Source organism: Grus americana, chromosome 9 (assembly GCF_028858705.1).
Source record: "Grus americana isolate bGruAme1 chromosome 9, bGruAme1.mat, whole genome shotgun sequence".
NCBI lineage: Eukaryota > Metazoa > Chordata > Aves > Gruiformes > Gruidae > Grus > Grus americana.
Genome location: NC_072860.1, coordinates 6,497,785 through 6,510,510, shown reverse-complemented (window position 1 = coordinate 6,510,510; position 12,726 = coordinate 6,497,785). Strand labels below are relative to the sequence as shown.

The following is a 12,726-nucleotide window of genomic DNA, read 5'->3' as shown; positions in this document are numbered from 1 at the left end:
CTAGAAAAGTCAGTTGTTCAAAGTATTTATTGTAGAATCCTGTACAGAGAATGTTTATTAACAGACTTAAAAACTTATGATGAACTAAGACTTGTTTCATGAAGCTGTAGAAGTAGCCATTGCTTCTTCATAAGCCTGGAGAGCCAGTTGTATATAGCCTTCTCTCTGGGATTCAGTTTTCACAAATATCTGCAAACATGGCAGGAAAGAGATTAATGTACAATTAAGAGCATAATTGCATCATGAGACTTCATCATTCCAGTGGTAGATCAGCCAGCTACAACTGAATTCCTGGTGCAGCTATATATAGTTAAAAAACCCTGGCATGCACAATAGTTAGAGTTAAATATCTGCTTCTTAAGAAGAAATTTAGACTACAAAATAGGCTTCTGCTGTTTAAAAGCTTTCTCTTTTATAGTGAAGTAGCCTTAAAGTAGAAAAGCATACCTTGATCAGATCAACTCCTTGAAGTTTCCGTTCTTTAGCTTCATTGGCTGATGGACATTCAGGATGAAGCATATGATACAGCGTAATTAAACTTGTAGCATCATCCAGCCTAAACAAATAAAAGCCCATTTGTAGCAATTACTTTTAATACTTAAGAGTATTTAGAGAAAGTATACTTTGTGGTATACTTTGCACACCACAGGCTTTCATAAACTTCTGCTTTCACTGAGTATACGGTCATTAGAATATACAGCTAAAGAGGCATCCCGTCATTTATTGCTACAGCAACCTCTTCATGAGAAGGAAGAGCAGAAGCACATGAACACCAAGGTGCACCAGGTAAGGTATGTAAACTTATTGATACTGCAGTTTAAGCCTGATGCATGCCTGCAGTCTCTCTCTGTAAAATACCATTACCCAATAACAAGTATTTAGTGGAACAACTGTGCCAAAAAGAACCTTTCTAAGACCAACTGCAGTAACTAGCACGTTTTACAGTAGTATCAGAAATCCTGTGCCACCTAGCCCTCAGCTGTATTTAAATGTGGAACTGGTGCTTTACATAAACGTACACATAAGCTAAAAGTGGGTGGGTGGCAGGTAAAGATGCTCCAAACTCCGGTAATTTAAACTGATATTTGAATTTTCCCTTTAACAATTTGATTCCAAAACTGGAACTTCCCTATATTTGTTCATATCTTCAGGTTTAAAAGTAAGATCTGACCACCTGCTGAAAGTTTCTAACTTCAGCAGTAGGAAATGAATGCCACTATCACTGCAACTTAGAGTTACAAATGTACAGACTTCCCCTAGCTCTAGTGACATTTTGAATTAAATATTGTTTGCTTCAGGGAATTTTGAATAAGTTTAGCAGCATAGGTTAGAGAAATCCATCCATTTAAAATGAAAATGTATCTATCTGTTCCTAAGCTACTTAGGAATTGCTCTAAAACCCAGACTCTGTCAATCTTAAAAGCCAAAATTGAACTCAGCAGTATAAAACTGTTAGGCTTTAAGATCAGCAGTGCCCAGAGCTGGAACTGTACTGATAATTACATGGGAAACAAAAATAAAAACCCAACAACTACAAAAGGCTAATTTCTGCAGAAACCTAGTTTAATACCCTACAACTTCATGGACTGTAGTTGGTGCTTCCAGTTCAGCATCTGTATAGCGAGAAGTTACAGCTAGCCTAAAACTTCATGCAAATTAAAACATACATCTTACAGAAATACTGTTTTTATTTTCAAACGGTGGTACTTGTTTTCTATTTGTTTAGATAAGCAAAATAAGTGACAAACACCACTTACAAGTCTCTGTGGATCATATCTATGAGTAAGCCATCCGTTTTCTTTTTGTTTACTAGATACCATACCATGCCTCCAAAGTGTCTTGTTGAACGAAGCAGATCATATTTGGCATGTTTCTCTATGTCATCATATGTCCGATGATGAACCTATACACAGAAGAGGTTTTGGTTTCATTAGCATAACTGGAGCTTGATGACAATTTCTCCTCTCTACCTCTCACTTAAAGTTTTTAATCTATTTTCAGACCTCAATAAAGTGCAGGAGTAAGCCACAGGCTGAACCACACTACCTTAAAGCTTTATGCATGTTATAATTCAGGGTAACACTGGGATAACCCAGTTCTTACTACTTAGCATAAATATTTTCATGGTAAGAGAAAGCTAAATACTAGCTATGTACTGAAAATTTGGGGAGGGAGGGATATAACCTCTGAACCTTCATTTCACTGTTGCCAGGTTGTAATCTGTACTTTAAGGAGAAAAATGCTAGAGCAAAGAGCTGAAATTTTACTTTGAGGAGAAGGTACTTGAAGTTCCTGATAGAAGTTACACTCTTGGTGGTTTGAGAAATTATTACAGCTTTAAAATGTTTACTTCTTTTTAAGGCAAGTGTAGACTAAGATTCACCAGTACCTACAGTTACTAAATTTAAATAGTTCAGCTAGAAATATCCTTTTATTCCTGGTCTCTGTTAAAAATAATACTTTGTGTGCAGTGCTCTCAGGTGCACTTCATCAGTTACCTACCTGGTCCTCTCAGATCCCAACATAGCAGTTAGCATGACTTTACTGCCTAACCAGAGTTGTGCTACTATCGTCAATTCTGGTTTGATACCAAAAATACCTAGATAAAGACTATTTTTATGCATCTGTAGTTCTTTCTACACTGTTGAAAATTATTTAAACAGAATCCTGGTTTATTTTCTATAAGAAAAAAAAATTCCTAAGAAGGATAATAGGTAATCTAATGGGGAGAAAAAAAGAACACCTTATGAACTCCACCTTTGATCCCCAGATACTACTAATGTTTACAAAACACACCCTACAGTTCTTCACTAGTAATTTTTTTTTACCAGAAAAAGGGAAAGTGAACTCACTCTGATATAGTCAGGTGAATCAGGCTCAAACTGAGCAATGCACATGTTAAGGATATCCTCATGACGGTCTTGCTGGAACACAGTCTAAAACAACAGTTCAAATTCAGGAACTGGTTCTGTATCACAACATTCCAACACCCCAAAAATCAAAACAGCAGCCACAACGTTTCTGTTCTGGGCAACACTTACAGTGAGTATCCTTTTAATCACAAGCCAAAATGGATACAAGTGCACTAACTGCCTTGATGACATTAATACAGTGTTTTGCCATTTTTGTTTCTGAACCACCCATTCAACATTTTCAGATTAAGCATACAATTTCATCAATGTATAACAATTAAATGTAGATTTATAGTATGACAGGATATTTACATTTACCCAGGATTTACCTGGTCCCAACTTTATTATAAATATTTTAAGTTCTAAATTACAATGATAAGCAAATGTTCAAAACAGTATTCAAGCAGCTTAAAATATATAAGCAGACTGGCATATTTAGATCTACTGTAACTAGCACAATTTCACTGTCAGAGCACAATTAAGTAAAAATGATCAGTTTTCAAAATTAGGAAGATCTTACCACAAGATGTTCATCCTTGAATACCACTGGGGGAATAACTCTGCGCCCTTCTTTTGGGAAGAATATCTGTATCATTCTGTCTCGTTCTTCCCAGGTTGCTTTGCGTAATATACCATTTGGTTCTCTAACTACAATGAAACGTTCCTGAAAAGAAGGTAAAAAAAAAAAGAAAAGAGCATTATCTCCCAAAGTCATTTCTCTTCAGAGCCAGAACCATTGTAAAAAAAAAAAAAAAAAGTCTCCTATCTGGCAAAGTCCCTCTATACCTAAACCCACAGTAATAATACCACTTTCTAATTATTGTTGTGCTAAATTCATCATTTCTCTCTTGGTATGTGCTAATTAAGTACTACATTTGCACCTTAATTTTACTGTATGATATAACTGCACATGTGACTACACTAAAAACTACAGCTCTGTGAAGTTCAGACAGATAACATAACTAATACCCAGAGAAAGTTGCTGCAGGCCTGATTTTATGCATTTAATAATACTTAATTAAGAATACAAATGTCTTGTACTTTGTTTCAGAGGTAGGTGCTAGAACCAAGTAAGGGCGAGTGCAAAACAAGAAATACAACAAATAAAACAATATACTCAGAGCTGTTCACAAGCATATTTGACTTAGGCCACAGACAGGAAAGAGGAAGTTTTCAATGTATTGAGGCAGAAAATAGCAGGTTCCTGGAGACAGCTCTTAAATGGAGCAATAGATGGAAGACCTGGTAATTCACAGGATCATCACTGTATGTGTGTTTGAACCATGGAGACTTCGAATCATAACTGTTGTTAAGGATTTTTCCAGCCTCATATTACTGGTACTTAAGACAATCTAGATGTTTCATTATACAAAGAAATCTAATTGTCATCTTTATCCCTGTACTCCACAATTTTATTTGACAACTGTTTCTTCACAGCTTTCCCATTAATTCATTTATCATTTACTCGGATTTCCACCAGATCTTTGCAACTGTGAAGTAGCTCCATCTTTTGGTCTATGCACAATACTAAGTAATCCAATTCCACAGAAAGCTTCTAGGAAGTATGGAAGAGCTCAGCATTCCTAGCAAATCACAAGCATGTGCTTTTAAAATAATTAACTATCTCACAGCTCTCCCCAGCCCCCATGCCTGCTTTTGAGCACCAGAATTAATTTATCATATATGTTAGAAGCAAACATTTGGAAATACCTGTCTTTGTATTGCCTGGTACCAGACTGAATTTACAACTGCTGTAACTACAATTTATTAAAACCTAAAGCTTATTTTGAAATTAAGAATGAAAAGCTTTTAAAATAAATTAATGTATTGTTACTTACACGATGTGGAATGGAATAAGTTAAGTCTGTAAACACATATTTTGTAGTTTCTGTTCCTTCAAGGAATTTGTCTTCTGCTAAGACATCATCAATTGGCTCTCGTTCATTCAAAACAGGGGGCATAATTAGTTTTTCTTTAGCTTCTTCAATGGCTTTTCTTGTAGCCTTAAAAAAAAAAGTAGTATAATTTTACAATTTTAAAAAACCCATCCTGTTGGAAAGCTAACATATCATTTTTGGGACAAATACTTTTTATTTAAGGAAAAACTTTAAAAAATACTTTTTTCATTTAAGGAAAAAGTTAATTTTTTTTTCCTTCTGCAGTTGAGAAGTGGGCCACTGATTCAATAATCCCAAGGTAGATGAATTGCATGTGAACAATATACCACTACTGTAACTTGGGCAAATTGCTGGAAGAAGTTCCAAAACTAAAATCTACATATGCTACTGTAAACACCGAGTTTATTTCAGGTATTTTTCCATGGTAAATTTCTCCCAAAGCATAAACCACGATAAACAGTTCATGTATTGCTGTGATTGTGGTTACAGAAGAACTGGTCTAAGTCAGGTCCCTTCGTCATCCTGGACCATGGTCAGACAACAGGAAAAAAAGGTAGCCAAAGGATTCCCAGGGCCACAATTTAAGCATCAGATAAATACATTGAACACAATTAGGAAGCATAAGGAAAGGGGATAATAAAGAGAACCTTTCACTCAAGAAAAAAAAAAGTATCCAATGTCCTTCTTTATTCCATAAAAATCAGGAACAAGTGGATAAATAAACCTGACCATTTAAAGTGAAGAAACACTGATTTACACTAATTTAGGAAATGACCCGAAACAAAGGAAAGAAACCAAAATGTTTTCAACAGCAGCATTAATGGAAGCAGAACTATGGACTGTCACAGACTTTCAGACGAACTCAAAGCTTATTTCAAAAGGAAGCAGAGTAGCCTACCTCCTCCAGCTGAGCTTCTGTCATCAGCTTGTACTTGGGCGGCTTAAGCTCCTTTTTCACCGGCCTAAAAACCTTCTGCAGGTTGAGCCCTGTCATCTTGTACAGCAGATTCTGAACCGCTTCATCCGCAAAGGCAGGCTTGGCGGCTCTTCCTTCTGCGGGAGGGGGTTCACACGCTGCTCACCCGGCTGGCGGGGAGGCCGCTGCCTGCGCGGGCCGGGGGGCGAGGGAACGGCCGCGCTCACGCCACGCGCTCCCCTCAGGCGAAGGCCCTGCGACAGATCCCACGCCTCCTCCCGCCCTCGCCGCCGACCCCCTCCCACCTCATCCCGCTTCCCTCCCACTCGGCTCCCCGCCCCCCCCGGCACCGCGGGCGCCCACCACGAAGGGCGCGGGCGGCTGAACGGGCGCTTGCGGGCTATGAGACAAGGCCGGGCCGGGGAATCTCCTCTGCGCCCCCCCTCTCACGTACCGTCCGCGGCCCCCGCGTCCTGCCCGAGCCCCCGCCGCGCGCGCCAGCCCCACAGCGTTCGCGCCACGCGCGACAGCCGCGCGGGCACGGCCACAGAGCCCCACGCCCCGAGAGCCGCCATCTTACACACGCCCCTTCCCGCCCCGCCGACGCCGACGCGCGCGCCAGGTCGCCTCTCAAGGCACGCCGGGAAATGGAGTCTCCTCTCGCCTCAGCAGCCTGTCACCGGTGCCGCGGGGGGCGAGCGGCATCTCCGGGTGGCGAGTCCGCCCCGGTGAAAAGAAACACTGTTTCCCAGGCAGGCTGCCCGGAGGGAAAAGGCAAAAAACTGCTCCAAATGCGTTTGTGTTATCAGAACGCTGCTGAAGCGGAGGTGAGGGGCGGGTTAGAGTGGGAGCCCATTCTGCCGTTCTAGGGGCGAGGGCGGGCGGGAACAAAAGGGACCCCCGGCTCCGTCAGCCGGCAAGGGGATGGAGCAGGGCTCCAGGCTGGCAGGTTTCCTTCCTTCGTGGAGAGACAAAGTAGTAGAAAAAAGAGGATTTGAGGCCACTGTGCACGCTGCCCTGATTAAACCACTGGTAAACCGCAGCTGCTCAGAGATTAGGAAAGGTGTGAGGTGGCAGGTGGGTGTGCTTTATCAGCAGCTGCTGGCAGGGCAGGTAGCTGCCTGAGGGAGAAATGCGGTGGTAATTTATACAAAACTCCGAAGAACACAGCAAGTCAACCATGAGTATTCATACCTGAGAAGTACCTGTGCCTCCAGTGCATTGGTTTCCTCAGTCTGGTAAAAGGTATCACTGTCATTGGTGCTGATGAGTTTTGTCTTCTCATGTTTGGGGAGCGTGAGTATTTTCATAAAGAAGAGAAAATAAATAACTATTCAAGCATAAAAACAGAATTAAATTTTATATCCAATAGATAAGGCAGATCAGATCTAATGGCTGTGAAGAGGCAGTATGCAGCTGAAACTGGTATATTACTTCATGAAAACAATAACTGACTTCTTGTAACTGAGTCTGTTTCAACAGGTTGAAAGTTTATTGTTACTTGAAGTTTGTTTTCTCTAGCTGGCCTGTGTCTTCTATTGTGAATTTCAGTCTTAGAGACTGTGGTCAGGAGTGTGCGAGACAAAGAAAACCTATTACCAGCAGGCAAGTCTCCGTACAGGGGCCCCAAATGCTTCAAATTTTAAAATGTTCAAAGCTGGCTGATGACTTCCTGTTGAAACAGGAAATATTTCATCTCCAGGAGGGAAGATATGGAAACACAAGTAATGTGCTTAAATTCTGTAGACTTCTAATTGTTTTAAAGTTTAGTGGGTTGTTCGTTGCTTTGCCAAATCGGAGTCTAGACTATGTTAGTTTTGAAAATGGAGATTGAAGTCTTGGAGAAAATGAAGCCTTTATAGCATATATTGGGTTTCATTAGAATAAAGTTAAGCATCAGATGAAAAATATATTTGTTTCTAATATTAGATCTTCATTGTACTGGGGAGTATTCCTATTTTCTTCAGCCTTATTCAATATCCAAACACATTTGCTGAGTTGCATTTATATTCAAATTTTTCAATATCCTGGCCTTTGCATTGTCAGAAAGGTTGCTGGAGGGCATATTCTCATATTTGTATTGTTACAATTAAGTGTAAATTATTGAGAATCGAAGAGTGTAAATGAACCCTTAATATTATGTTAATGTAATGTTGTGCTTAATTTATTTAAATAATGCTAAGAAAATGAAAAATAATTTTGAGGAAGTGGAGAAGATGTTGTTTTTCAATTCTTGCTCGGAAGATCTCTGGAGTGAGACCTATACCCTATAAGGGAATTGGGAAGTTATTTGGCAACTTGCCTAAAAGCCACTTCAGACCTGTTCATGAATTTGGATGGCAAGCCAACGTCCATTTTAATTCACAGAAGTGCTTAGAAAAACAACAGAATTTATTAGGCTATATCCAGGAGAGGTTAAATTCACATTCACTCTGTACTGGAGTAGTAACAGCTGCTGTGAGGATTAGCCTTTTGGCTGGTGGGATGAAAGGAAATATTAACTAACTATATTGTAGATGGAAGTACAGCAGATTAACATAATTTATAAAATACTATCAATTTATATTGGATAGGTTGATTGTATTTGTACTGAATTAACCATTTTAAGTAGGATGTTTTATATTGGTATACTTAAAAATACAACACCAGCTTGAAGAATCAGTGGTGTAAAAATTGATAATGAAATAAAGAATCTTTATTAGCTTTTGTTACTATTTTGAAGGCATCCCAGGACAGTTGTTGTTGGAAAATTGCAACCATCTGATGATGGGTGGATGTCCCCTGTGAAACACATTGGTGGTCTAGGTCTGGATTCTATTGGAAAAGTGTCAATACAAAATCACCTCCATGATTGGCATTAATTTCCTTTTTGTGAGTAGTTTCAGGAGGGCAAAAGGATCAGATGGCTGCTGAGAGTGAACCAGTTTGGTCAACATCTCAAGGAAAGAGAAGGAAATGGGGAGGCTAGGAGCTTGCATTGTTGCTTTATCTATTTAGCTGATAAAATAAGGGGTGTAGTTTACCAGACTTTCTGAATAATAAATATATCAAATTAGTAGTAAGAAGTTGTTAGGAAGGAAGAATTCTTTCTTGGAAAAAACACAGTGAAAAATACAAAATACAAGGTTTGGTAACTGCATGTCCAGCTGCTTTAAGAAGAAACAGAGTGAAGCCAGTAAGGCTGTGTGCATGTCCATAGTTGATGACGTGACCTTTCTAAAATTAATGGTTGGATCTCTTGTTCCTGATGATAAAGAATCTGGTAATTCTGTGGAACATTTTTCTGGGGGACACAGTGGACCAGGTTGGAAGCTTTTTTTACTACACCTGCATGGATTAGTCTGAAGAGAAATTATTTTTCACAGAGAAGGCTGAAGTAACAGAGCAAACCTCATTATATCATTAAAGTCACTACATTAGATGTGGTTGGTTTTGTTTCCCCATGTACATTGATGGAGACGGGTATTTTTTTGCTGAAATTATTGGGGTGGTCATTTGTAATATGATTGTCTATTTTTAGGCATATTACCTACAAGCATCTTATTTGCCAATTTATTTTGTTTAAGGGAGAGAATATTATTTTCTCTTGAATTGCCTTTTCAGGTCTGTAGCTATGGATTTGCATTGCCATCCAGAGCTCTGAGTAGCTACTTTATGACAGTGGTGATGATTATGCATGATTCTTTGCTAATACATCAAAGTGGCTGTTTTATATCTTAAAGAGCATATAGGTCTTTAAGGCGGTTTATTTTCAAGTATCATTTTGATACTTGACAGCAGGAACAGATCTGTGTGGCTGTAGAAGTCTGGCCTGGGCTGCTGGGCCAAACTTACCTCCGAGGGCAGAGTTACGGGTAGTTCTGTGGACAAAGCCTGTTTTTACAAATAACTGAGATGCCCACTGAAACTAAAGTTATCGAGCTCCGCTTTAGCCATTGTCACCCTGCGTGAACAGCTGCCTTCTATTGCCCATGAAAATATCCTTACTGAGATGCAATGGGTGAAACACTATGCAAAAGTCTTCCAAATTTGTTGCTTTGGTGCTGTCAGTTTTAGCACATGCTAATAGTAAGCTAAAAGTAAGCATAGATTGAAGAGCAAATGTCCCTCAAGGTTTTATTTGTGTCTTGATTATTTGACATTCATATTTCAAATTTGAAAAAAAAAGTACAGAAAGGATTATACATTCTCTGTATTTTTAGTTTTCAGTGTAGTTTCAGACGAGCTTACACTATGCACGTATGCTATATTCCTATGGGCCACAGGGGGGCAAGATTGAGATTTTCAATGTGAAGTGTAACTCAGTGCCTAAGTAGTTATAGCAGATAATGTAAATGAACTGTTTTCAGTTATGACCCAGATTTGCCTCTGTCTCACATAAAGCTGCCATAATCTCACTTTAATAATGATAAATTAAATATATACAAATACCGTCTCCAGTAATTGAGATCACATACATTATTTATAGTAGGGATATAAATTCCAGTTCAGTTTATATTGTTTTCTTTGCTACACTATAAGTGCTTGAGCCAAAGTCCATTAAAGCCATTGGAAGTCCTTCCCTGACTTCAGCAAGCTCTGAATTAAATCCCTATTTTTCAAATAAATTTTATTCTTCCTTTCTGCTCTTGTAATATTTATCTTTTAAAAAATGAATTCTGAGGAAAAAATAATAGTGAATATTTGGTATTATTCAGAGTAAGGTCAGATGTGAGTAATTGTTGTTTTCCCCCTTGTTAATCAGTTTTTAAACTCTCTCTCCTTCCATCACTATTTAAAGTTCTGTCCATCTGAATCCAAGCACTTGCCAGGACACTGTGAACTAAATCTGGTGTCCAGCACAAATTGTTATGTGTGGGCAGAATGGGACATATCTGATACCTTTATTTCCACAGTAGAAGGACAGAGAAAGGATCCTGGCAGATTTGTTGGTTAGTTTAATTTTCTGGGGACAGGAATGTTTGGAGGAGATGGCACAACCCAATTCAAAGATTAATTATAGTTTTTCCCTCCTCTCCTGCTGCTAACACAAGTAGTCAATACCTTTCTCTCATAATTTTATTTTTATCTGTTTTTCATTGAAACCGGACAGAATATTCTGAAATCTAGACTGTCCGGATTGAACCTGGATGTGTATTATGTGTATTGCCTGACCTGTTGTCAAAGGCTTCATAAAAATCCAAATCAGATGTGTTTACTAGTTACACTATGTCATATTTTGTCACTCTCCCAAAGTAGCCTGGAGATACGATTTTTCTGCTTTTTTTATCCAAGTTTCATTAGGACTATTGTGTCATTTTATATCATATAAACTGTTCTAATATCTGTTCCATAGTAACTGTGAAATTTTGGTTTTTTCCAGCCTTTTCTAATAATAGCTGATTTTATTAACATACACAACCACTTCATTCTTCAAGACTTTCAGAAGTAGGTGAATTCATTTTTCTGCTGATGACTTGTTTTAGTTAAATAGATTCATTTTTCCCAAAACTGGTTGAGTCTCTATCATAAGCTTCTTCATTGTTTTTTTTCTTTTCAGTTTAAAGAGCAGTTACCTCACAACCAGTCATCTTGTTGCTTAGCGATGCAAAGAAACCACTCTTAACCACGTGTCATTCCCTTCCGACATTCTTTTTGCCTCTGATACTCCATCTGTGTCCGCGATTCTTTCACAAGTTCTCTTCTACTGGTTTGTGTAATTATTTTTCTTTAAATCGCCTAATTGTTCTTCATATTGCCCCTAAGCCTTTCTGTTTTCATCTGGATTTATTAGGATTTGTTTTATCATCTTGTTTTCTTTTTTCTTCTTTCCTCAAATTAATTTTTCATGGAAATAAGCTTCTGTAGTTTGCTATTTAACAATATGCATTTTTTTATTTACTTTGTTGTTCTTGATAAGAGCAATGCATACCTTTGGCTTGCTTTTATATATTTAAATAGCCTACATGACAGGGTTAACCGATTTCTTACCCATACCAGACTAAAGGACTTTTTTACACTATTTAAAATAAACTCCCCTCTCTTCTAAAGGTGGTGCTGGAGGAGTTTTTTGGGGATTTTTTGTTCTGCTTTTTTTTTTCCCTTTTCCTTTGGATCCAGAATATAATACCAATTAAATTTGCTTAGGCAAACCCATTGTGCATTTAAAAAAGTCATTATAAAGACAGGATCCTGGGGGTCTGACAGAAAAGCTAAAACAGCTGTGCTCTCCGGTACAAACAACATATAAATCTACAGTATCTTCTCTTCATGATCGAACAAGTGAAAGAAAAGGCTCAGAAAGTAAAAGATATTTTTATCTCACAGAAGCAGAGCTAAAAGAATTTAGTGACAGTTTAAATCTCAGCCATTACTGTTGGGCTGTTAAAATCTGATGTTATTTCATTTGTTTTAAGCAGAAGTATTTTGATTTGCTAGCCAAACAACTCCACTTACCTGTTTGATGAGAAGGTTGCCTTCAGGTCCAAGATTAAATGGTTATTCAGCTGTTTAGTGGAGAGCATACCTCACAAGAACAGTTTCCAGTTGTGTTTATTCTTGTTAGTTTCTTTCTATCCAAGTAAATCAAGAAAATCCTAGAAACAAAAATGAACATAGAATTAATTTGGTCAAATAGTTATCAGATTGTTTTCACCATTTATTTCCAGTTAACCTCTTGAAATTTATTAGGTTGCCCACTAGACTTAATAGGAAGACTCCCATCCATTTTTGAACAAACTGAGCAGAGTATGAGATGTCACTAGCTGGTTTCCAGAACAGCATGGACAAAAATGATTCAGCTGGTGCTATACCTGCTTGATCTGGGGCAACATAGTCTTTACAAACTGTTTTAAAACTGTGTGCTGAATGAGTTATTGCATTTATGCTTCTTTTGGTTTTCAGAGTATGTATATGGGTAGAAACCTGTACGCTGTGTTACCACAGCTCTTTCTTTTGTGTACCCATAATCCCTGTATGCTTAGCCATGCCATTTTGCAATACATGATATGATCATTAACAC

At 38.3% G+C, this 12,726-nt stretch overlaps 1 protein-coding gene across 1 annotated transcript; it reads right to left on the bottom strand.

The window, feature by feature from the left end:
- Positions 1–9: 9 nt before the first annotated feature.
- MRPS22 (mitochondrial ribosomal protein S22) lies at positions 10–6,316 on the bottom strand. Its single transcript, XM_054835141.1, has 8 exons — positions 6,181–6,316; positions 5,709–5,863; positions 4,751–4,915; positions 3,433–3,576; positions 2,853–2,936; positions 1,758–1,903; positions 448–556; positions 10–189 (listed from the first exon to the last, which is right to left on the bottom strand). The coding sequence occupies exons 1-8, from the start codon at positions 6,299–6,301 to the stop codon at positions 97–99; spliced, it is 1,017 nt and encodes a 338-aa protein (XP_054691116.1). The 5' UTR covers positions 6,302–6,316; the 3' UTR covers positions 10–96.
- Between the last annotated feature and the right edge of the window lie 6,410 nt (positions 6,317–12,726).